The following is a 19,640-nucleotide window of genomic DNA, read 5'->3' as shown; positions in this document are numbered from 1 at the left end:
CTCACAAACCTCAAGATCATGACCTGAGCTGAAGTCGGACGCTTCACTGACTGAGCCACCCAGGCGCCTCATCAAAGCTTTTTATTAAAGTTTGTTTTGAGAGAGAGAGAGAGAGAGAAAGCAAATGCGCACAAGTGAGGGAGGGGAAGACAGCGGGAGAGGGAGAATCCCAAGCAGGCTCTGCATGGTCAGTGCAGACCCCAACTCGGGGCTCAATCCCACAAACCATGAGATCATGACCTGAGATGAAATCAAGAGTCAGACACTCAAGCAACTGAGCCACCCAGGGGCGTCTCATCTATCAAAGATTTTAAATGAAAATGGTCAACATGTGAGAAAGGCTTCTGATGCAATTTTTCAGGAAAATCCACTCCCGTGGAATATCCTGTCCTCCACAACACAATGCCGGATGACATGAACAAAAGCAGCTGACATTACTGAGTACCTACTATGTACCAAGCCCTGGGCTCAGTAAGCACTCTCTGTACACGCTTTCCTCACAAAACCCCCATCTTACACGGGAGGACACGGAGTCTTCAAAGGGGTCTGTGACCTGTTCAAGGAGGTGCTCAAGCTAGATGGGAAGCCAAGCACAGCCCAGAGCCGACTCTTACCTGCCACGTGCGTGGAACTCAATACAGTGTTGAGACGGCACCTGTTCATCAAGTCGGCCTCATAAGGCAACCCTTGCTTTGGTTTCAGTTTCCCCTCCGAGCTGTCGGCCATGAGCCAGAAGTTCAAGTGTCCTTCTTGGGTCCAGGGGGCAGATGCAGGGTCACAAGGCAGGCCAGGGTGACCAACCAAAGATCAGAATGTTCTGTAAAGTCTGCCTCAGGCAGTGGCAGGCCCAGGTGAGGCATACGAAAATGTCACACCTGCAGGCAATCTCCAGTGTGAGTGTGTGTGTGTGTGTGTGTGTGTGTGTGTGTGTGTGTGTGTGTGGCGGGGTGCCCAAATGCACCGTAAAGGGGGTCTGACTCTTATTTTAAAATAAGCCTGGGCTGGCCATCTCACAAAACTCCCCTTTCACTGAAGCCAGCGCTGCCCTCTCTGCAGACACATCACCCTCTATAGCTCCAGGTTACCCTTTGCACCTGGTACCTGACACACAGGTACAAGCACCATTTGTCTCCATGCGCACTAGATTCTGATTCACATTCCACAGGCCTTAAGAAGCTCCTGAGTCTCTGAGCCTTTTCATGGCTTTTTCCGATTCCACACTTTTTTTTCCCAATAATTCCACCAGCTTTGTCAGTTCCGCTGCTTCCTCTTCCTTGGGTAGTAGGAGGTCCTCCTGGCCCCTTCTGATTCCTCTCCCTTCTCGGGGGGCCCCACAAGCCTCTCACACCCTACCACCCGGTGCTGCCTTGGCCACAGTCAGGCCCCCCTCTCCCACTGCAGCAACATCTGGCTTATTGCGAGCACCTCTCTGAGATATTAATTCTTATAAAAGTCAACAGTGAAATTTACTGTAATATTAATTCTAACTTCTTAGAGTGAGGATCTGGGCTCCCCTAAGAGGATAAACTATATCACTGCCTTCTGGTGGCAGCAATTAGTGGAGGGATCATAAGTCGGGGCTTTAATAGTAGATTATCATCACAGTGTTCCGGGAGAAACTCTCCTTATTTGCATTAGAATGATCCTATAGTCTTCAGGGAGTTCTGTAGTCCCAGAGTGCTTGCTCAGACACCCCAGGATTTCTGCAGTAACTACAACTGTCATGGCCCCACATCTTACCTTCTTGATTACCAAGCAGTCCTACAAGGTCCTACAAGGTCGCGGTTGTCCTCACTTTGCAGATGCAGACAATGAGGCTCATGGGGAGGAACCCATTTGCTCAAGGGCTGCCTGGCCCCGTTCTGCGTGTTTCCCACTCTCCCTGCAGCACCCTGAGGAGTGAGCGTCTGTTGATGACTAAGCACAAGTATGTGGACAAAAGCAGGTGTCCAGCATCACAGTGTGCAAGGCACCCAAGACCACCCGAGACGGTGGTCTGTTATCAGCCTGGGGAACGTTCTAGGGCAGATCGAGAGAAGACGCTGTACCAGAGTAGCAGGGCCATCGCCGGGGCTCACCCACCACACAGCATTCATCGTCTGAAGGTGTCACCCGCATTGTCCCGGGGAGCACTAGTATTCCTGATTATCGGCAGAAATCCATTGGCAGACAGTCATGGTAGCATGGCAGGAAGAACTGGAAATAAAAAATGTCTCCGAGAATGAAAATGGGTCCGTTCCTTTAGTGCAGGACTTCTCAGAGCCTTTAGTATGTTATTGTGCATTTTGGATCTCTAAGAGGGGAGTTTAGAATATGCTAGCCACCTGCATATACACATAGTATACTGTATTATACTGTATTACATTATACTTTACCATATTGTATCATACCGTACTTTATTATACTATGTACTACATTGCATTATACTATACTGCACACGGTATATTACATTGTACTATACCTAACTATATCATATTGTATCATACTTTACTACATTGTATCATACTGTACTGCATTACACTGTATTATACTATACTGTACATATCCAATATGTATAGTATAATACATAGTACATGGTACTACACTATATACCGTATATTACATTGTACTGTGCTATACGGTCTTGTCCTGTATTGCACGGCACTGTATTATACTGTACTATATTGCATTATCGTATCAGATTGTATTTTTGCAAAGCCAGACAGGTTCTGGGAAAGTCTCCTTGGGAAACACTAGTATAAGCTCGTCTCTCCTCTTTTTCTCCCCTCACAAAAGAATTTCCCCTGAAATTCCAGTACTAAATCTCTACTCCCCAGATAGCAGCACTGGTGCAAACCACACTGACTTTTAACCCTAATTAAGATGGATTCCTTTGCACTAGGATGGTTATAGTCACAGGCGGCAAGGTCATTTTCCAGTATGTTAATAGTTCTGTTTGACAAAAGCAGGGTCACCATGTCCCCAAGCAAGAGGCATGCTGGGAAGAGCTAGCCCCTGCCCATCAAAGTTCTGAAGGCAAAAATACACACATTCAAGGGAAAGGAGACTCCCCAGAGAAGCACCATTATCTTTAAAAATTCATGTAAATTTTACACTGAAATTAGCAATTCACTTTTTAAAACTGAGGAAGCTGGTGGCTTTTGTTTTGTTTTAAACTGGGGACTGAGAGCAAGATCAAAGCACCCCATCAGTCCTTCCTTGTCTTAGCTGCTGTGCTGGGTACTTTGTTCGATGTGTTCACCGGAGTTTGGAACCACTGGCCACTAGAGACTTGGGGGAACATTCCAGTTGAGATTACTACCTGCCAGGAAGTCTCTGAAATTTCCGGCTGGGGTTTGCATGATGGACGGGCTCACCTTTGAAGAATGCAGTTTTTTGAAAGTAGGGAGTGGAATTTGAAGCCTGGTGTCATCCGTACAATATCTGTAAAGTCCTTGTAAATTGTCCCTCCAATTCTGGAGAGTAGTGAGGTGATGAAAAGTTCTTCAGAAGCAGTTTTGGTCATAAGTAACAGAAAACAACCCTAGTGGGAAAAAAAAGTGTGTCTCCCAGCACCCCAGAGGCTGAAAATGCTGCTTACTCTCCCTCCCAAGCCCCCCTTACTCCCAGGGATTGCCATGTGACATAGTTCTAGCCAAGGTGGGCAAAGAGAATTCTTCAGGGGTACTGGGAAACACTTACTTCCTTATAAAGAGAGACTCCCGGAGTGCATTTACTTCGTCACACGATTGGATTCCTTTACTCCTGCATTCCAGCATGATTCAATGAAGATGTGATTCCTGGGGATACAGCAGCCACCTTGTGATCATGAGGGGGGTATCGCCGACATCCTGAAGATAGTGGACCAGGAGGATGGAAAGGGCTGGAGGCCTTTGAGACCACCTACTTCCCAATTTCTTATTATCTATAATATTAATAAACCCTCTTTGGTCAACTTGCTTTCAACTGGGTATTTTATTATTTGCATCTTAAAGGATCTCAGCAGACACAGCTATGTGATGTAAAATCAAGCATTTTTAGATAAGAAGGCAGATTCCGAACTTCTCTTGAAAAATCAGAAGATCCGGCAGTGGGCTCGCCTTCCTACCTGGCAGCAATCTGGAACTAAAGAGACCCTGCCACCTTCTACCTGGGGTGGGTGCTCTTCAGCTGGGCTCGGCTTCCTCCCCTGCCTCCCTCCTGCCCTGCTCACTCCATTCCCTCCCCTGTTGCCTCCAGGTGTCTGACCTTGTGCCTGCTGATCTCTAATTGGACTTTGAGCAGGTTCACTAGGGAAGGAAGGAAAGGTCTCACAGACCACGGCCGCCAGGATGGGTTCTGACTGCTTGCGCTGTGTGCGACCTGCTTTGCCAGAGCGCCTACATTAGTAACCCCTCACACCCAGAAGGGGTCAGGGGCACGCAGAAGTGCCTTCATTCACGGCCACTTCGTTAGTGCCTTATGGTGTTATTTTTCCTTCATGTTAATAGAGCATGAAATTAAAATGTGTGGATCCACAAAAACACCGGCCTTTTGTGAACGTACGCGGTTCGTTATGGCTTCTAAGAATCCTGCCACAGCTTCACATCATTACGTCCTTTGTAACTTTATAATTTCATGAAAGCTTTTACACGGCCTGGGGTAGGACTTTCCCTTCAATTACCAGCATTAACAGTGCTCTGTTCTTTGTTACTTTTCAGAATCCTTCCATTTATCTGTAAATGTAAGTTATTTACATTAAATTTCCATTTCATGGCCCAGCATTTGAAGTCATCAGTAGTAAAGTGTAACTCTCACTTTTGTCCCACCTGTTAAGCAGAGCTCTGGTAACTACAGAATCAAAGAAGTATATGAGGGGCACCTGGGTGGCTCAGTCGGTTAAGCATCCGACTTCAGCTCAGGTCACGATCTCACGGTCCGTGAGTTCGAGCCCCGCGTCAGGCTCTGGGCTGATGGCTCGGAGCCTGGAGCCTGTTTCAGATTCTGTGTCTCCCTCTCTCTCTGCCCCTCCCCTGTTCATGCTCTGTCTCTCTCTGTCTCAAAAATAAATAAAACGTTAAAAAATATATATATATGAACCATAACTTTTTTTTTAATAGCATCAAAGGATCCTTCTCTTGCACTGTTATTTGTGACTATATTTTTGAAGATTGTAAACACTTAGTTGAATCAGATTATTTGATTTCCTAATTTTACATGAATTTTAGCCCCGGATTTTAAATCATGTCATATAGATTGCTATGGTTTCGCTTCTAAAGTATATCGCATGTGTTTTCTGAGTTGCTTGTGAGCGTAGCTGCCGTGGTTTTTAGAAATCAAGAGTCTGGCTGTGGATGAAAGGCAACTCAAGCCTTCCCTACCCCCACCCCACCTCACAACGGGAGGGTCACCCCACGGCTCTGTGCTGACCCCAATTTGGAAGGACCGCAGCTGGAGAGGGCTGCACAGGGGCTCATTTGTAAAAGGTCTTCACAAGGCGGTATGTGCACCCGGGGGCTGAGCTCACAGTATAGACAGCTAATCGAAAACATCCTGATGGTTCTAACTGGCACACTCAGCCCAGAGCTGCTCGGGTGATAATTTGTACAGCCACTCGAGTCTTTGCAGACAGAGGCAGTCTGTTACTGCAACTGCTGCAAAGTGTCAGTCTTTAGTCATCAAAGACGCACCCCTTCGCAGCAGGCCCAGGAACCGGGAGAACTGCGGGGTGCGTCTGAGCAGAACCGAATGGAGGGAAGGCTCACTGCTTTGAAAAGAACAAACTGGCCAAGGAGCAGCACGGTCTGCCCTCGGATGGCCAAGGTCCTCGGCTGGCTGAGCTAAAACAGGGCATTCTTGACTCTGTTCCGGTGCTTTCTACCGGAGCCCCGTCATGTGGAAATGCCACCTGCCAGACAGGAGGGGGGAACACGCCGCTGTTTAAAGAAGACCTTCTGGCAGAGTCCTGCCACACTCGGGTCCTCAAGGGGAAAGGTCCTACCCTGAAGCTGCTTCTTACTGCCAGAGGTCACCCGGCCATCCCCTGGAAAGGATCTGGTGCTCGCCAGCCCTCAGACAACTGCAGCGACCCCCTCTCCATATTGGCGCTCAGGCATCTCTGTTTTCACTATACTGGGTGAAGTCACTTGTGTGAAGCCGTTCACCTCATTTCCTTCTAAATTCAATGATTTAAGAACCCAGGAGGGGCGCCCGGGTGGCTCAGTCCTTTAAGCATCCAACTCCGGCTCAGGTCATGATCTCACGATTCGTGAGTTCGAGCCCCGCACCAGGCTCTGCACTGAGGGCGTGGAGCCTGCTTGGGATTCTCTCTCTCTCCCTCTCTCTGCTCCTTGCTTGCTTGCTCCCTCTCTCTCTCTCTCTCTCTCAAAAATACATAAATAAACTTAAAAAAAATAAAAGAAGAAGAAGAACCCTGGAAAGACTAAGACAGGAGCCCTAAGCTTCAGCTCCATTTCAGAGACGTCTGCTATGATAGGCTGACCTTTCAGAAAGTTTCCAAGTTCAGCACCTGGAATGACCTACAGCCAGAGCTGGCTTTGGACCAGCTGCCCACGCTGGCCTCAGTTGTGAAACACACCACGTCTTGGAATGACTTTTGCTGCCCTGGACAGCTGACACCACGTCTTCCAGCTTGGAGGCTTTATTACGTTTCACGACCATGAAAACACAGGACGGTGGCTATTACAGCAAACACTGAGGACAAAGGAATGGACCGAGTTGCACCCACCCTCCCCTGGCAGCCTCCTTCCCCACGTCTCTCAGAGACTGTCCCTGCGTCCTTCCTTTGCAAACTCAAGAAAGTTGAAAGGAGACATTGAAAGTAGCAGGAATGCCATCGGCCAGATGGAAGCAGAGGGATAACTTTGAGGAACAGTTGATGAAAAACACACTACAGAAAACCTCTCCTACTGCGTTGTGATGCCGGGGTGGAAGAGTGTGCCCTGGGCTCAGCGTCCATCCTCCCGAGACCGCAGTCATACGGGGCCTTCGGTGATGCCCTCCAGAGGCATGCTGGGCGCGCTGTCCCCTGTGGGCCGCTCATCTTTCTTCAGCGACGTCGGGACTCGGAGGCTGACGTACGGTTTGTGACAAGCTGTGTTGGCCAGAGGGGGGTAGTGCTGTCTGTAGCAAATGTACGCAAAAATGAGGCCAATGACTCCACCCACAAAAGAATCTAGGCAGAAAGAGCAAAACGGGAGACACGTGTTACGATTCATTCGTATGTGGCCAGTTACGTTTTCCAGAAAGCGCTTTTCCCACCTGCTGCGGTGACTGGTTTGCTTGCCGGACCCCCTGAAAGACCACAAGAAAGAGAAATCATGCTAGAGGTACAGATCTTGGTGGCCTCTCCAGATCTTTTCACATCTAGAACTTAAAGATCCCTTTAAAATGTTCACTTGATTCCTTCCGATGTCTTTAATATGCGTTTGAGCACCGCAGGAACTCAGATTTGCATTCTCGAATTTCGAAATCAATTCTAGATTCTGGAAGGAGTCCAGCCACCTCTACAGGATCTAGATACCTGTGATTTCTGGTTCTTCTGCAAGTTTCCACTAGAGACCTGCAGAATCGCTGGCGTGTTACAGACACCCGTCGAGCAGGCAGTCTCTGCCTCGTGGGAAGTGATTTTCCAGGGAAGAAATGAACCTTCTGAGTCACAAAGTGAAGAAAACATTTTATGACACACCAGGATCGCCGACTCAACAGATCTCTGGTGTGAGAATCCCAATCCCCCTAACATCTCGTCAAGTTGAGGGGCCGAGGGGGACAGAGGAGGCAAAAAAAAAAAAAAAAAAACCCCACAAAAAACCATCTACAGGCAGAACAGGTACCTACACGATTGGGGCAGCCCCCTTGCTAAGAAGGCATTCAGCTGGGGGTGCCTGGGTGGCTCAGTCAGTTAAGCGTCCCACTTCGGCTCAGGTCACGATCTCTTGGTTCATGAGTTCGAGCCCCATGTCGGGCTCTGTGCTGACCAGCTCGGAACCTGGAGCCTGCTTGGGATTCCGTGCCTCCCTCTCTCTCTGCCCCTCCCCTGCTCGCACTGTCTCTCTCTCTCCTTCAAAAATAAACATGAGAATTTTTTTAAAAATTAAAAAAAAAAGAAGGCATTCAGCTGATGATCCACAGCGACCCCATGAATGCAGCCCACCCCAACAACCCTCATTTGGTGTGTGTATGCATGTGCGTTGCACTTTAAACTGTGTCTATAGATTATTCTTGCCAAAAAGACCCCAGACCCTTCCGGAGGCTGCCTGGGGGTTTCCACTTCCGCGTTTACCATCTTGTTGGACTGCACACACCTCCTATAGGCAGACAGCATCGTGAATTCCTGAGTGGGGTCACAAGGCATAATTAACGGAATTAAATCAAGTTCCTCAAAAGGAGAAGCTCTTCACATTGCCTGTGACCGGCAGCCTCTAAAAATGTGCCAGGACTCAAGGGCTCAAGGTCAGAGAGTTGGCACTATTGTTTTGTGTTTCCTCTAACCCCAGGGAAGAGCCCCGCGGGGGCATTATTTTTATCAGGGTCTGAAATGACCCAGGACATCTGCATTTGAGCCTCTGACTGCTGAACGGACCAAATAACAAAACCCACAGATAATGTCATTTGGCTTTCCATTTTCCGGGGCGCAGCATCCCCCTGGGTACACCATTGTCCACAGGACATCGAATCGTTCTGAGTATGGGTGCCCTAGGCTGACGGCAAGGCGAGTGGCAAGTCCCGGCCATGCTGTCTTCCCATTTCGTTGAAAGAGCGGACAGGGGTATCACAGGTCCGCCAGAGTCATTAGAAAAAATAAGGGCAACGCAAGGTCTAGGCAAGCCGCCTTCTCAGCCAAGCCGCCTTCTCAGCCAAGCCATCTGGGGCTTTATTACAAAGGTGGTGAACAAGGGCCAAAAAAGGACTTACTTTATGAGGGAGACTGACATCAAGTGCCTCGAGTGGGTTATTGGTATTTTGATGAAATCAACACTCACGTCCTGTAGGGCATGTGCTGACAGAAAAGCGGGCAGCAGACAAACAGGCCTTTATTAAGGGAAAAACCACTTGGGATGGATTTTACCCTAACTATGGTAGCACGGGACCAGAGGGTTCGAAAGGGGAATGCATGAATCTCCATGTCCCTGAAGTACGAAATACTGGAGTCTCTTTACTCAGCATCAATGTCATGTGTATGTGCTGCACAGGTATCAGGGGTCAGGCGTGACGTCTGGTCCCAGGGCACGAGGTTGAATACAATGTACACATCCACAGTCCTAAGGAGCCGGATGGACACTAAACAGTGACAGCCTTATCAGTGAGCTGCCGCTGTGCCATATGCCATGAAGGAGAAGTGAGGGTCTGTGAGATCGCCCAGTGGAGTAGCCTGGGCTGGTCTGGACCGGGGGAGTCTCACCAAGGACATGGCCCACGGGCCAGCCGTGCAGGATAAGTAGGCGTGACCCGGGGGGAAGTGGGCAGTGGAGACAGGGAGGGCACCTGCAGTCTTCCAGGCAGAGGAAAGAAGGAAGGGGCTTGGCAAATTTGGGTACCTGAGAGAAGGATTATCTTTTACCTGGTGGTGTCTTCGTAATCCTGCAGGACATACGACCATGAGGTATTCCAACTTCAAAAAAAAAAAAAAAAAAAAAAAGGCAGGAAGGTGTCTGGGGGGTGGCTCAGTTGGTTAAGTGACTGACTCTTGATCTTGGCTCAGGTCATGATCTCACGGTTTGTGAGTTCGAGCCCTGTGTCCAGCTCCATGCTCACAGCATGGAGCCTGCTTGGGATTCTCTCTCTCCCTCTCTCTGCCCCTCTCAGCTCACACTTGCTCTCTCAAAATAAATAAATAAACTTAAAAAGAATAAGGGGCGCCTGGGTGGCTCAGTCGGTTAAGCGTCCGACTTCGGCTCAGGTCATGATTTCACGGTTCATGGGTTCGAGCCCCACGTTGGGCTCTGTGCTGACAGCTCGGAGCCTGGAGCCTGCTTCAGATTCTGTCTCCCTCTCTCTCTGCTCCTCCGCCACTGGTGCTCTGTCTCTCTCACAAAAACAAATATTAAGAAAACTAAGTTGAGGGGCGCCTGGGTGGAGCAGTCGGTTAAGCGTCCAACTTCAGCCAGGTCACGATCTTGCGGTCCGTGAGTTCGAGCCCCACGTCGGGCTCTGTGCTGACAGCTCAGAGCCTGGAGCCTGCTATCAATTCTGTGTCTCCCTCTCTCTCTGCCCCTCCCCCATTCATGCTCTGTCTCTCTCTATCTCAAAAAATTAATAAACATTAAAAAAAAAAATTAAAAAAAAAAAAAAAAAAAAAAACTAAGTTGACCGTGAGGTATTCACATACCCTCAGGTAATACGGACACTCAGCAAGGAGCGGGGACCCCACGGGCTTTCTGGGCTGCCGTGTGTGCATACTTCTTAACCTATACCCACCACCCAGTATTGACTTCCCCTTGACAACCTCCCTCATCTTCGTTTCCAAGGGGCCAGCAGTTCTTAGTAAATGTTTGGTGAATGGACATGTGCTGAACAGCACTGACAAGACGCACTAGAGAATCGACATGACCAGCCACAAAAAGCCACATATACTGTGGTTCTATGAATGCACAATGCCCAGAATAAGGAAGTCCATCGAAAAAAAAGGAAGATTAGTGGTTGCCAGAAGCTGGGGTAGGGGTTTCTTTCTGGGGTGAAGAAAATTTCCTGGAATTAGATAGTGGTGATGGCTGCACAACTCTGAACATACTAAAAATCACTTTAAAGGGAATGAACTACAAGTTATGAATCATACGTCAACAAAACTCTTTAGAAAGTCGGGGGAGGGAAGCAACACCAGATGGGCTCCAACGGTGGTAGAAATCAGGCAACCTGGATATGATTCCCACTCATAAAATGGGCCCCCACCCCCTTCTCATGAGGTCAAAGAACAGGACAGGCTCTCTCTGGGTCTGGCAAATGGAAGTGCCAGGACATCCTGGCCGTGCTCACTTGGTCTGGCACAAATAAGCAGAAAGGCTTCTGAAGATGCACTGTCAAGCCCCCTGGGGGAGCAAACACATCTCTCTGTTGCCATGGCAACATCCAAGCTCACTAAGCTGGCCTCACTTGGGCCCTTGTATGCCTTGGGCTGTATGACCCAGGATACCAGGGTAAAAATTAGCTCTGACAAACTCAACAAGCCCACATGACAATTTCTGCCATTCTGCCACAATGGACTTGTGGAATGAAGTTTCCCGTTTTTGTGACTTTGAGTCTCTAAGAAAGAACTTTCAGAGCACAGAGGATGCGTGTTCCATCCGTATGCTGACAGCCGCGGTGTGGTCTCCCTCAGTACCACACCTCCCGTGGGGGACATGCCCAGCACACAGGCACAAGAGGCCGGATGAATGAATGAGTGAATGTTTAAGGTGTAATTGTTTGGTTAATTTTTAAAGGAAAAGAACTTGCAGAGGAAAGGTTAATTTTAATAAAACCAGTGTGAAGAAAAACATGGTACTGGTAAGAAAGGAACATGATTTAGTTAATATCATTCATTCATTCATTCATTCATTCAACACATTTACTGGACACTGTTATGAGCTGAACTGGTGGCTCCCCACCCTGCGGGAAAAAAAAAAGATATGTTGAAGTCCTCATTGCAGTTTTCAGAATGTGACTTTATTTGGATACAGAGTCCGTGTAGGGGTCATCAAGTTAAAAGGAGATCATGAGGGCGGGCCCTAACCTAATATGACTGGTGTTCTGGTAAAAGGGTAAATTTGGACACAAAGACAGACACACAGAAGGGAAGAGAGTGTGAAGAAACACAAGGAAAACACTGGGGGCACAGATTGGAATTATGCTGCCATAAGCCAAGGTGCATCTGGGGCTACCAGAAGCCGGAAGAGGGGAAGGATCTTACCCTACCGGTGTCAGCAGGAGTGTGGCCCTTCTCACACCCTGATTTTGGACTTCTAGCCTCCAGAAAGAACTGTGAGACACTTTCTATTGTTCTAAGCCACTCAGTTTATGGCACTTTGTTACAAGAGTCCTAGGAACCTAACACAAGTACCCACCATGTGCCATGCCAACGAAAGAGACAAAAATCTCTGCCCACATGGAGATCAGACTCCAGTGCAGAGTCCACAAACTAGGGCAACTATTTAGTTATATATTGTCCATAGCTGCTTCCACACTGCTACAGCCAAATCCAGGAGCTGGGACAGAGAGTGTATGGCCTACTTAAAGCCTAAGATATTTACTATCTGACCCTTTACAGAAAAAGTCTGCAGACTTCTGGTCTAGTGGATAAGGACAGACAATAATCAATACATAATAAACTACTTAGTTCATCAGGCAGTGATAAATGAGCAAGATGAGAGCGCTAGGAAGCTCGGAGGAAGGGCTGCCAAATCACCAGAGTGACCATCACAAGACGTCCTCAGCCAGAATGTAATGCTTGAGTCAAGGTCAGGAGGGGGAAGGGAACAAGCCACATCTACAGAGGAAGTTGGATTCTAGAAATATTTTGAAGACAGAGCCCATAAGAGAAACCAGAGACAGTGAGAGAAAGCAGAGGGGGGAAGAATTCCTTGGAGTGAAGTAAAGCAAGGTTATCAGTGAGCCTTTTTGAGCAGCCACCATCCATCTTCCCCGGGACCTGAACAACAGGGGAAGGCCAGGGCTAACCTGGAGGCCCTGACTCACACTCCCTTTGGCCTGGCCCAAACGCTGTCCAGTGGGTTCTGATGGGAGGGAGCAGGGTGACTTGGGGCTGCAGACTGCCCAGCCCTCCTACGGGGCAGCGAGGGTAGGAAGACAGAGATGGGCAGACTCATAAGCCATTGAGGATTGGAGGCTCCCAGACCCCGACCAACGTTCAGCAGCTGATGAGGAATGTGAATGCAGACCCCACTACAGAGGGTAGCCGACAGTGGAGGGAAAAGGAGCTGAGATCAGTTCACTCCAGACCAAGGATACGCATGGGAGAGTATCAGTGCTTCTGTCCTATGGAAGGCTGGTGGGGTTCTGGTAGGAATAGTAATATAGTTCCAAGGGGTCCTTTTCAAGTCACTTTGCTCAGAGACTGCTTCTGACAGCCCAAGGAAACAAATGGTTAAGAGCGTGTATCCCTCAACTATGTGTATGTGGGGGATGGGGGGCAGAGGTAGCAGCCTCTGCCTCACTTTTTAGTGTGACACCTGAATAGTCCAGCAAAGTGCCCCCACCTCCCAACCACCTCATCTTCACATCTAATAACCTCAAGTCTGGTAACTACACAAAAATTCATTTCAAATCACAGACGCTTCACAGCCCAGTAAGGGAAATGTCGTGAAGGCAGTGGCAGCCATCTTGAAAACTTCAGCCCGCTCAAATATGGCATCCGTGACTGACAAGGATGCTTTCTAACTTGGGCTGGTTGGGAATGAAGGGCCCTTTCTCCCCTGGAGACCCATTTTCCTGTATTTCATTCAGAGGGAGATGCTCTTTCTTAGAACGAAACACCATACAAGTAAGCAGGGCTGCTGAGAATGACATTACAACTAAAGAAACCAGTGTCGGTTACCCCCAAAGGTGGAGTCACATAAGGAAAGCCTGGATCCAGATACAGGAATTTGAGGGCAGCGTATTATGCCCATTCACATAACAAACTATAATTCCTGCCACTCCCAGCTGTCATACTTCACTGACTAGAAAACATGAACACACAACACTATGAGTTGAGGCAGAAGGAAGTTCAGTAAGATGCTCTTCTCCTTCTTTATATTTTTTTCCACATATATTTTTCTTAGCATGGGAATTCCATAAATTTTAACTCTTGAAAACACATGACTAATCACAAAGGTAAACCTCTTTACGAGGTGCTGGGTTTTATAGTTAGCATCACCCACAAAACTCTGTAGCTTCCAGTTGACCTGGAAGCCAGCATGTCACAAAACACGGAGAACTTCAGCCACACACAGATTTGCTACCCATCTAGCTGGTTTTATTTCTGAAAAAGTCCTGCTAAATGTTTCACGTGCCCCTTCCTGCCATGGCCCGTGCCCTCCATTTTCTTCACTTAATAAAACAACAGGCTGGTATATTTAGAGTGCAGCTGGGAAGACAGAAAAGACAAGAAGGGTGTTGACAACAGAAAACAACAATGATGATGAAAAGAGTAAGGCATTTGGGATTATGAGCTATATTGGATAAGAATATGTAATTGAGTAACTGGACGTACTTCTCCATTAGGCACGGTTGTATAAATCAAAATTGAAATGGACTCGTAAAAATCTCATCATACTAATGTTGTTAACTAAAGTCTATAATGAGAGAAATTCATGTTTTGCTGGTGCCTATGGGGCTCCATGTGAATTCCCATCATAATGGACGGCCCCTGCCCATGGTCACTGGGCAGGCTCAGTCTGTGAAGAAAAACAACAACCTATTTATCTCCATCAGGAATCCTGCCTCAAACAGCCACCCCCACACTGTCTATCCCTTCTCCAAGCTGGAAACCTTGGAGGCCTCCTTGATTACTCCCTTAATAAGTGAGTGTTTACTGAATAAAATTTCCCACTCATTGAACACTGCTACTTTATTTTTTAGAGAGACAGAGCGGGGAGAGGGAGTGTGTGTGTGAGAGGAGGAGAAAGACAGAAGGAGGGAGGGAAGAAGGGAGAGAGAGGGAGGGAGAGAGAGAGAGAGAGAGAGAGAATGAATGGATCTTAAGCAGGCTCCACCCTCAGCATGGAGCCTGAGTTGGATGCTCAACTGACTGAGTCATGCAGGCACCTCGAACACTACTGCTTCTTAACATATAATAAGGGGGAAAAAGCAGGGGGCTGAGGTACACCGTAGATGAGGGGTTCTCGACCTCAGCAGCAGCCATCTGGGGCTGGATAGGTCTTTGTTGTGAGGAAGACATGATCTTGTACATTGTAAGATGTTTAGTAGCGTCCCTGGCCTCCCCCCACTAGGTGCCAGGAGCAATCACCATTACCACCACCCCCAGCTGTACAAAAAGAAACTTCCACACATTGCTAAGTGTTCCCTGGGAGGTACAGCAGTCACCCCTCTGTTGAGACCACTGGTGTAGAGAGTGACAGATGGCCTCATAAAGGGGAGTTCAGGTAAAATGAACCGGACTTGTTTCAGAGCCCATTAAAGAATCCAAGGAAGGGCACAGTCCTCTCCTGGCTAATTCTAGGGGTAGCAGTTGAACAGATGATGGCACAGGTGAACTGGTACTTGACCCACAGCAATGACCTGTACCAATGGACATCGATGTACCATGTACACTCAGTTTTGCCTGACTGCCATGGAGGTCTACCATGACAGGTTGCTTTGCCCCTCAGGTGTGGCCCTAAACGTCGTGGAACGTAAATTCTATTGCTTCACTTGCCCATCAGCCCACAGAGCATTAATATCCTCCTTCTACTGCTCCAAGTCCCTCTGTGTGCCAGGTGGATGAGATGGGTCTGAAGCCCTGATGCCAGCAGGCCTTCGATGCACCAGCTGCGTCATGAGTCTACCACTTTGACAAAGCCTAGGACTGTGAGTCTTCATCCTTCCATGACGCACCAGCCATACCAAGGTCATGAGGACCAAAACTATTTCAGAGAGGCCAACCTCACGTCTTCGGGTTTCAGGACAAGATTGCTGCATGAAGGCTCTTCCTGCCTTCCAAGATGAAGCAGCGGTCTATTCCATCATGAAACCCTTAATTGTTTCTCAAATCCAAAGTGACTGAATAAACGTGCACGCCAAGGATTCATAGCTTACAAATAGACCACGTTCCCTTCCAAGCACAACCAGGCCTGACCCTGCTTAGCTTCTGAGATCAGACAGGATTGGGCACATTCCAAAGGATATAAAAATGCTGACTCAAAGGGGCACACGCACCCCAATGTTTATAGCAGCACTATCAACAATAGCCAAATTATGGAATGAGCCCAAATGGCCATCAACTGATGAATGGATAAAGAAGATGCAGTGTGTGTGTGTGTGTGTGTGTGTGTGTGTGTGTGTGTATACATACACATACACACAATGGAATACTACTCAGTGATGAAAAAGAATGAAATCTTGCCATTTACAACAATGTGGATGGAACTAGCATGTATTATGCTAAGCGAAATAAGTCAGTCCGAGAAAGATAAGTATCATTTGTGGGATTTAAGAAACATGCCAGATGAACATAGGGGAAGAAAAGGAAAAATAAGAAAAACAGAGAGGCAGGCAAGCCATTAGAGACTCTTAAATACAGAGAACAAACAGCATTGCTGGAAGGGTGTTGGCTGGGGGGATAGGCTAAATGGGTGATGGCCATTAAGGAGGGCACTTGTTGGGATGAGCACTGGGTGTTACATGGTAAGTGATGAATCACTAAATTCTACTCCTGAAACCATTATTATGCTATATGTTAACTAACTTGGATTTAAATTTTAAAAGAAATAGACCATGTTCCAAAAATACATCTGCCTCTAAATCACTTGTTTGGGCAACACAACATATCCTTCTTTAGAAACAATGCACGAAGAGACAACAATACCAATTTGCATTTGTGTAATATGTTTTCACTTACAAAGTACATTCAGATTCATTATTTCATTCAGTCTGTGAAATAGCATGTGAAATATTTGGGGGTTATTGTTTCCAAGTTCAGAAGAAGAAACTTCAGTTTGCAAGGGATATAAATGAAAAGCAGTCCATAAGACACCATCCAGGCCATGATGTTCTTGACCCACAAGGACCCTGGGGAAATGCCCTCATCATCTGGACAACAATGATTCTGTTGGAAAATATTCCCGGGCGCCGTGGGCATGCCCTTCTGCTGTTGACTCAGCGACTCTCTCTCTCTGTTTCCCTTCCATGATGTAGCTCTGTGCTATCCAGAACTTCATCCGAGTCATCGATAAAAGTAGACCACAAGGGAGGGCGCAGGACCCAGCATTATGGCTCCTAGTGGCTTCCCCATCAGGAGGGCCTCAAGACCCTGAACTGCACTTGATGCATCTACCTGTCCAGACCACGCATCAGCCTCTGTTTCCCCTACACTCTTCACTCCCAGCTCCAAGCTGCTGCTAGAGGCTCATGAAGCCCAGAGTGCGAGCTCTAGGAGGGTGGTGGGTGGAGCTGAGGTTGGGGAAGGAGCAAGAGAATCCAGAGAAGATGTCCATTTAGGAGCCCCCCTCACCTCTGGCCTCATCTGCTGCCTCAGGACCACTGGAATGAATAGCTAGATGAGGTGAGGAGGGCACAGAACCACAGGCAGCAGAGACAGAAAAGGAGGAGGAGGGGAACCGCCTGGTGGCAGCAGGAACCGGGCAAGAAGAGGAGGGACAAGCCCCAGGCCAATCGTGGAAAGCCACACGGATGGGGAATCTGGTTTGGGGCACATATAATTCAGTTTGCTTAAAGCTGACACACTGGCGCTCCTCCCCAAAGCTCCTCAGACTTCATCAGAAACAACAGACTTGCATGCTAACGCAGACTCCTGGCCACCACTCAAGACCTACCCCCAGGGGCGCCTGGGTGGCGCAGTCGGTTAAGCGTCCGACTTCAGCCAGGTCACGATCTCGCGGTCCGTGAGTTCGAGCCCCGCGTCGGGCTCCGGGCTGATGGCTCGGAGCCTGGAGCCTGTTTCCGATTCTGTGTCTCCCTCTCTCTCTGCCCCTCCCCCGTTCACGCTCTGTCTCTCTCTGTCCCAAAAATAAATAAAAAACGTTGAAAAAAAAAAAATTAAAAAAAAAAAAAAAAAAAAAAAGACCTACCCCCAGAGTCGGCCTCCCAACTCAGGGTGGCCTGCTCCAGGTGGTGTGAGGATTGCCCGGCAGGAAACACGGCCCTAGATCCTGCGCTCCTGGCCACCCCACGTCCTCTGGACATCACCTCTGTGTCTGCTCCCTGTTTGCGGTGGCAGGTGTAGGCTGTGAGCTGCAGCTTATCTGTAGGAGGAGACGGCGTGGTTTAGTCTTATTCCAGTCCCTCACCTGTTTTGTGTCATTTTCACTCTTCTCGGGTATTTCAGGAGTCGTATGTATAGGTAAGCTTCACCACATCCTTGGAGCAGCTGCTCAGAACGTGGCTGGCACGGATGCCCGGGCTGGACACATCTTTTGGAAGTGTCACCGTGGTGAGAAATACGTCCTTGCGTGACAGATGTGAGATGTGACGGGAGCCCCAAATCACCTGGCACTAAGTCTGCAGGCTGAGGCAAGTGATCTGGCAGGGAAATCACAGTTGGGTCTGAGGCCGCGGGTCTGCCGTCCCGGCAGGACCTGAGCACGGAGGAGATGGTGGGGCTCCGAGTCTGTACCCAGCAAGGGCAGCATGAAGGTCAGAGCTCCTTTGAACAGGCAGGTTTTCTTGAAAACTGCAGCTCCTGTTACTTCAGCCTCCTCTGGTCTGACGGTGGGAGCTTGGTTCTCCCTGAATAGGTGCCTTGCTATACCCATCCCTGCAGGACGGTGTCAGACAACCATGGGGACGGGCCCCGGGCAGGGACTCACCTTGCCAGTGATGCTTGTAGTCACACATGCGGGACAGGGCAATCATCATGGCGCAGTATAGGGGCAAGATGGCGGCACAGAGCCGCCAGCTCTTCCCCCGCCCACTCTCAGTGAAGCAGTGCAGCTTGCCAGCCAAGTAGAACGTCGTGAAGCCAAGGCCAGAAAAGGCAACTGCCAAAGAGAAACAGCAGGTGTTACTCCAGCGGGCGGTAACGGTGGCAGGGACGCGGCACACACCGGGCATCCTATCTACCATCTTGTGCGCCCCAGGGCCAAGGCATGCTGGCACCAGGCACCATCTAGGCAATCTGTGCTCTTGCTAGAACCACGCTGGTATGAAACTTTTAACAACCAGAGTGGCTTTCCAGGCTTGTGTGCGATCAAAATCTTTTCCTTTTCTTTCTCTCTCTCTTTCTTTCTTTTTGTTTTCTTTCTTTTCTTTTTCTTTCTTTCTTTCTTTCTTTCTTTCTTTCTTTCTTTCTTTCTTTCTTTCTTTCTTTCTTTCTTTCTCTTCCTCTCACTCAACAATGATTTAATGGGCATCTACTGTGTGCTAGATGAGCACTACTCTAGGTGGCGGAACAACAAAGCGCATCAGATCCTTTCTCCGTGTCAAGGGGCTCACGGTCTGGTTGAAAGACATAGCCATGTTAAGAGAGAATTTTAATATAATGCGTTGAGTTCCATAAGGAAAACATGGTGCATGGAACACAAGACCGTGATGGTTGCTTGGATCGGAAGGGTGAGGAAAAGGAAGGGATTTGGGGCTTGGTGGCGTTCACTGAGATGGAGCTGCGTGGGATGCGTCTGATGGAGAAGACGGCGATGAGAAATGCCTTGTTTTCGTCTAGAAATTAGGGTTATTGATACTTAGAATTGCAAAGACCACTCCTGACTATGCCAAGCCCATGGTCAAAAGCGTGGAGGTCGGGTGTAGCATATATAATCCCCAAACTTTTCATCCAGCCAGGTTTAAAACACAGTTGGAACTCAGTGAGGTTTAGAGGGGGTCTTCTGTGGGTTTACAAGAATGGCCCTCACCCCCTGGCTGTTCATGGAGTCACCTGAAAAACTTAGGAAGCTTTACAAAATACTGGTCGCCAGGTCTTGCTGCCAGATATCCTGTTGGTGATGGTCTACTGGTCTGGAGCATGTGTATGAGTGTGAGTGTGCAAGAGTGCATGTGTAGGTGGGAGTGTATGC

The 19,640-nt window shown here is 48.4% G+C and overlaps 1 protein-coding gene and 1 long non-coding RNA gene across 3 annotated transcripts in view; both read right to left on the bottom strand.

Moving 5' to 3' along the window:
• Positions 1-6,603: 6,603 nt before the first annotated feature.
• Positions 6,604-19,640, bottom strand: part of PLPP4 (phospholipid phosphatase 4) — a 127,990-nt gene continuing 114,953 nt past the window's right edge. The window contains exons 6-7 of one of the 2 annotated variants that reach the window (XM_058697955.1): positions 18,438-18,608; positions 6,604-7,153 (exon numbers count right to left, since the gene is read on the bottom strand). In XM_058697955.1, coding sequence (XP_058553938.1) covers positions 6,954-7,153; positions 18,438-18,608 — 371 coding nt within the window. In that variant the 3' untranslated portion in view covers positions 6,604-6,953. The remainder of the gene's footprint in view (positions 7,154-18,437; positions 18,609-19,640) is intronic. The other variant, XM_058697956.1, reaches the window with a different exon arrangement.
• Positions 16,475-18,419, bottom strand: LOC131493471 (uncharacterized). Its single transcript, XR_009252692.1, has 2 exons — positions 17,696-18,419; positions 16,475-17,440 (listed from the first exon to the last, which is right to left on the bottom strand). It is a non-coding gene; the product is annotated as an uncharacterized LOC131493471 (long non-coding RNA).

Source organism: Neofelis nebulosa, chromosome 13 (genome assembly GCF_028018385.1).
Source record: "Neofelis nebulosa isolate mNeoNeb1 chromosome 13, mNeoNeb1.pri, whole genome shotgun sequence".
Taxonomy (NCBI): Eukaryota; Metazoa; Chordata; class Mammalia; order Carnivora; family Felidae; genus Neofelis; species Neofelis nebulosa.
This window is presented reverse-complemented; position numbering and strand designations above follow the sequence as displayed.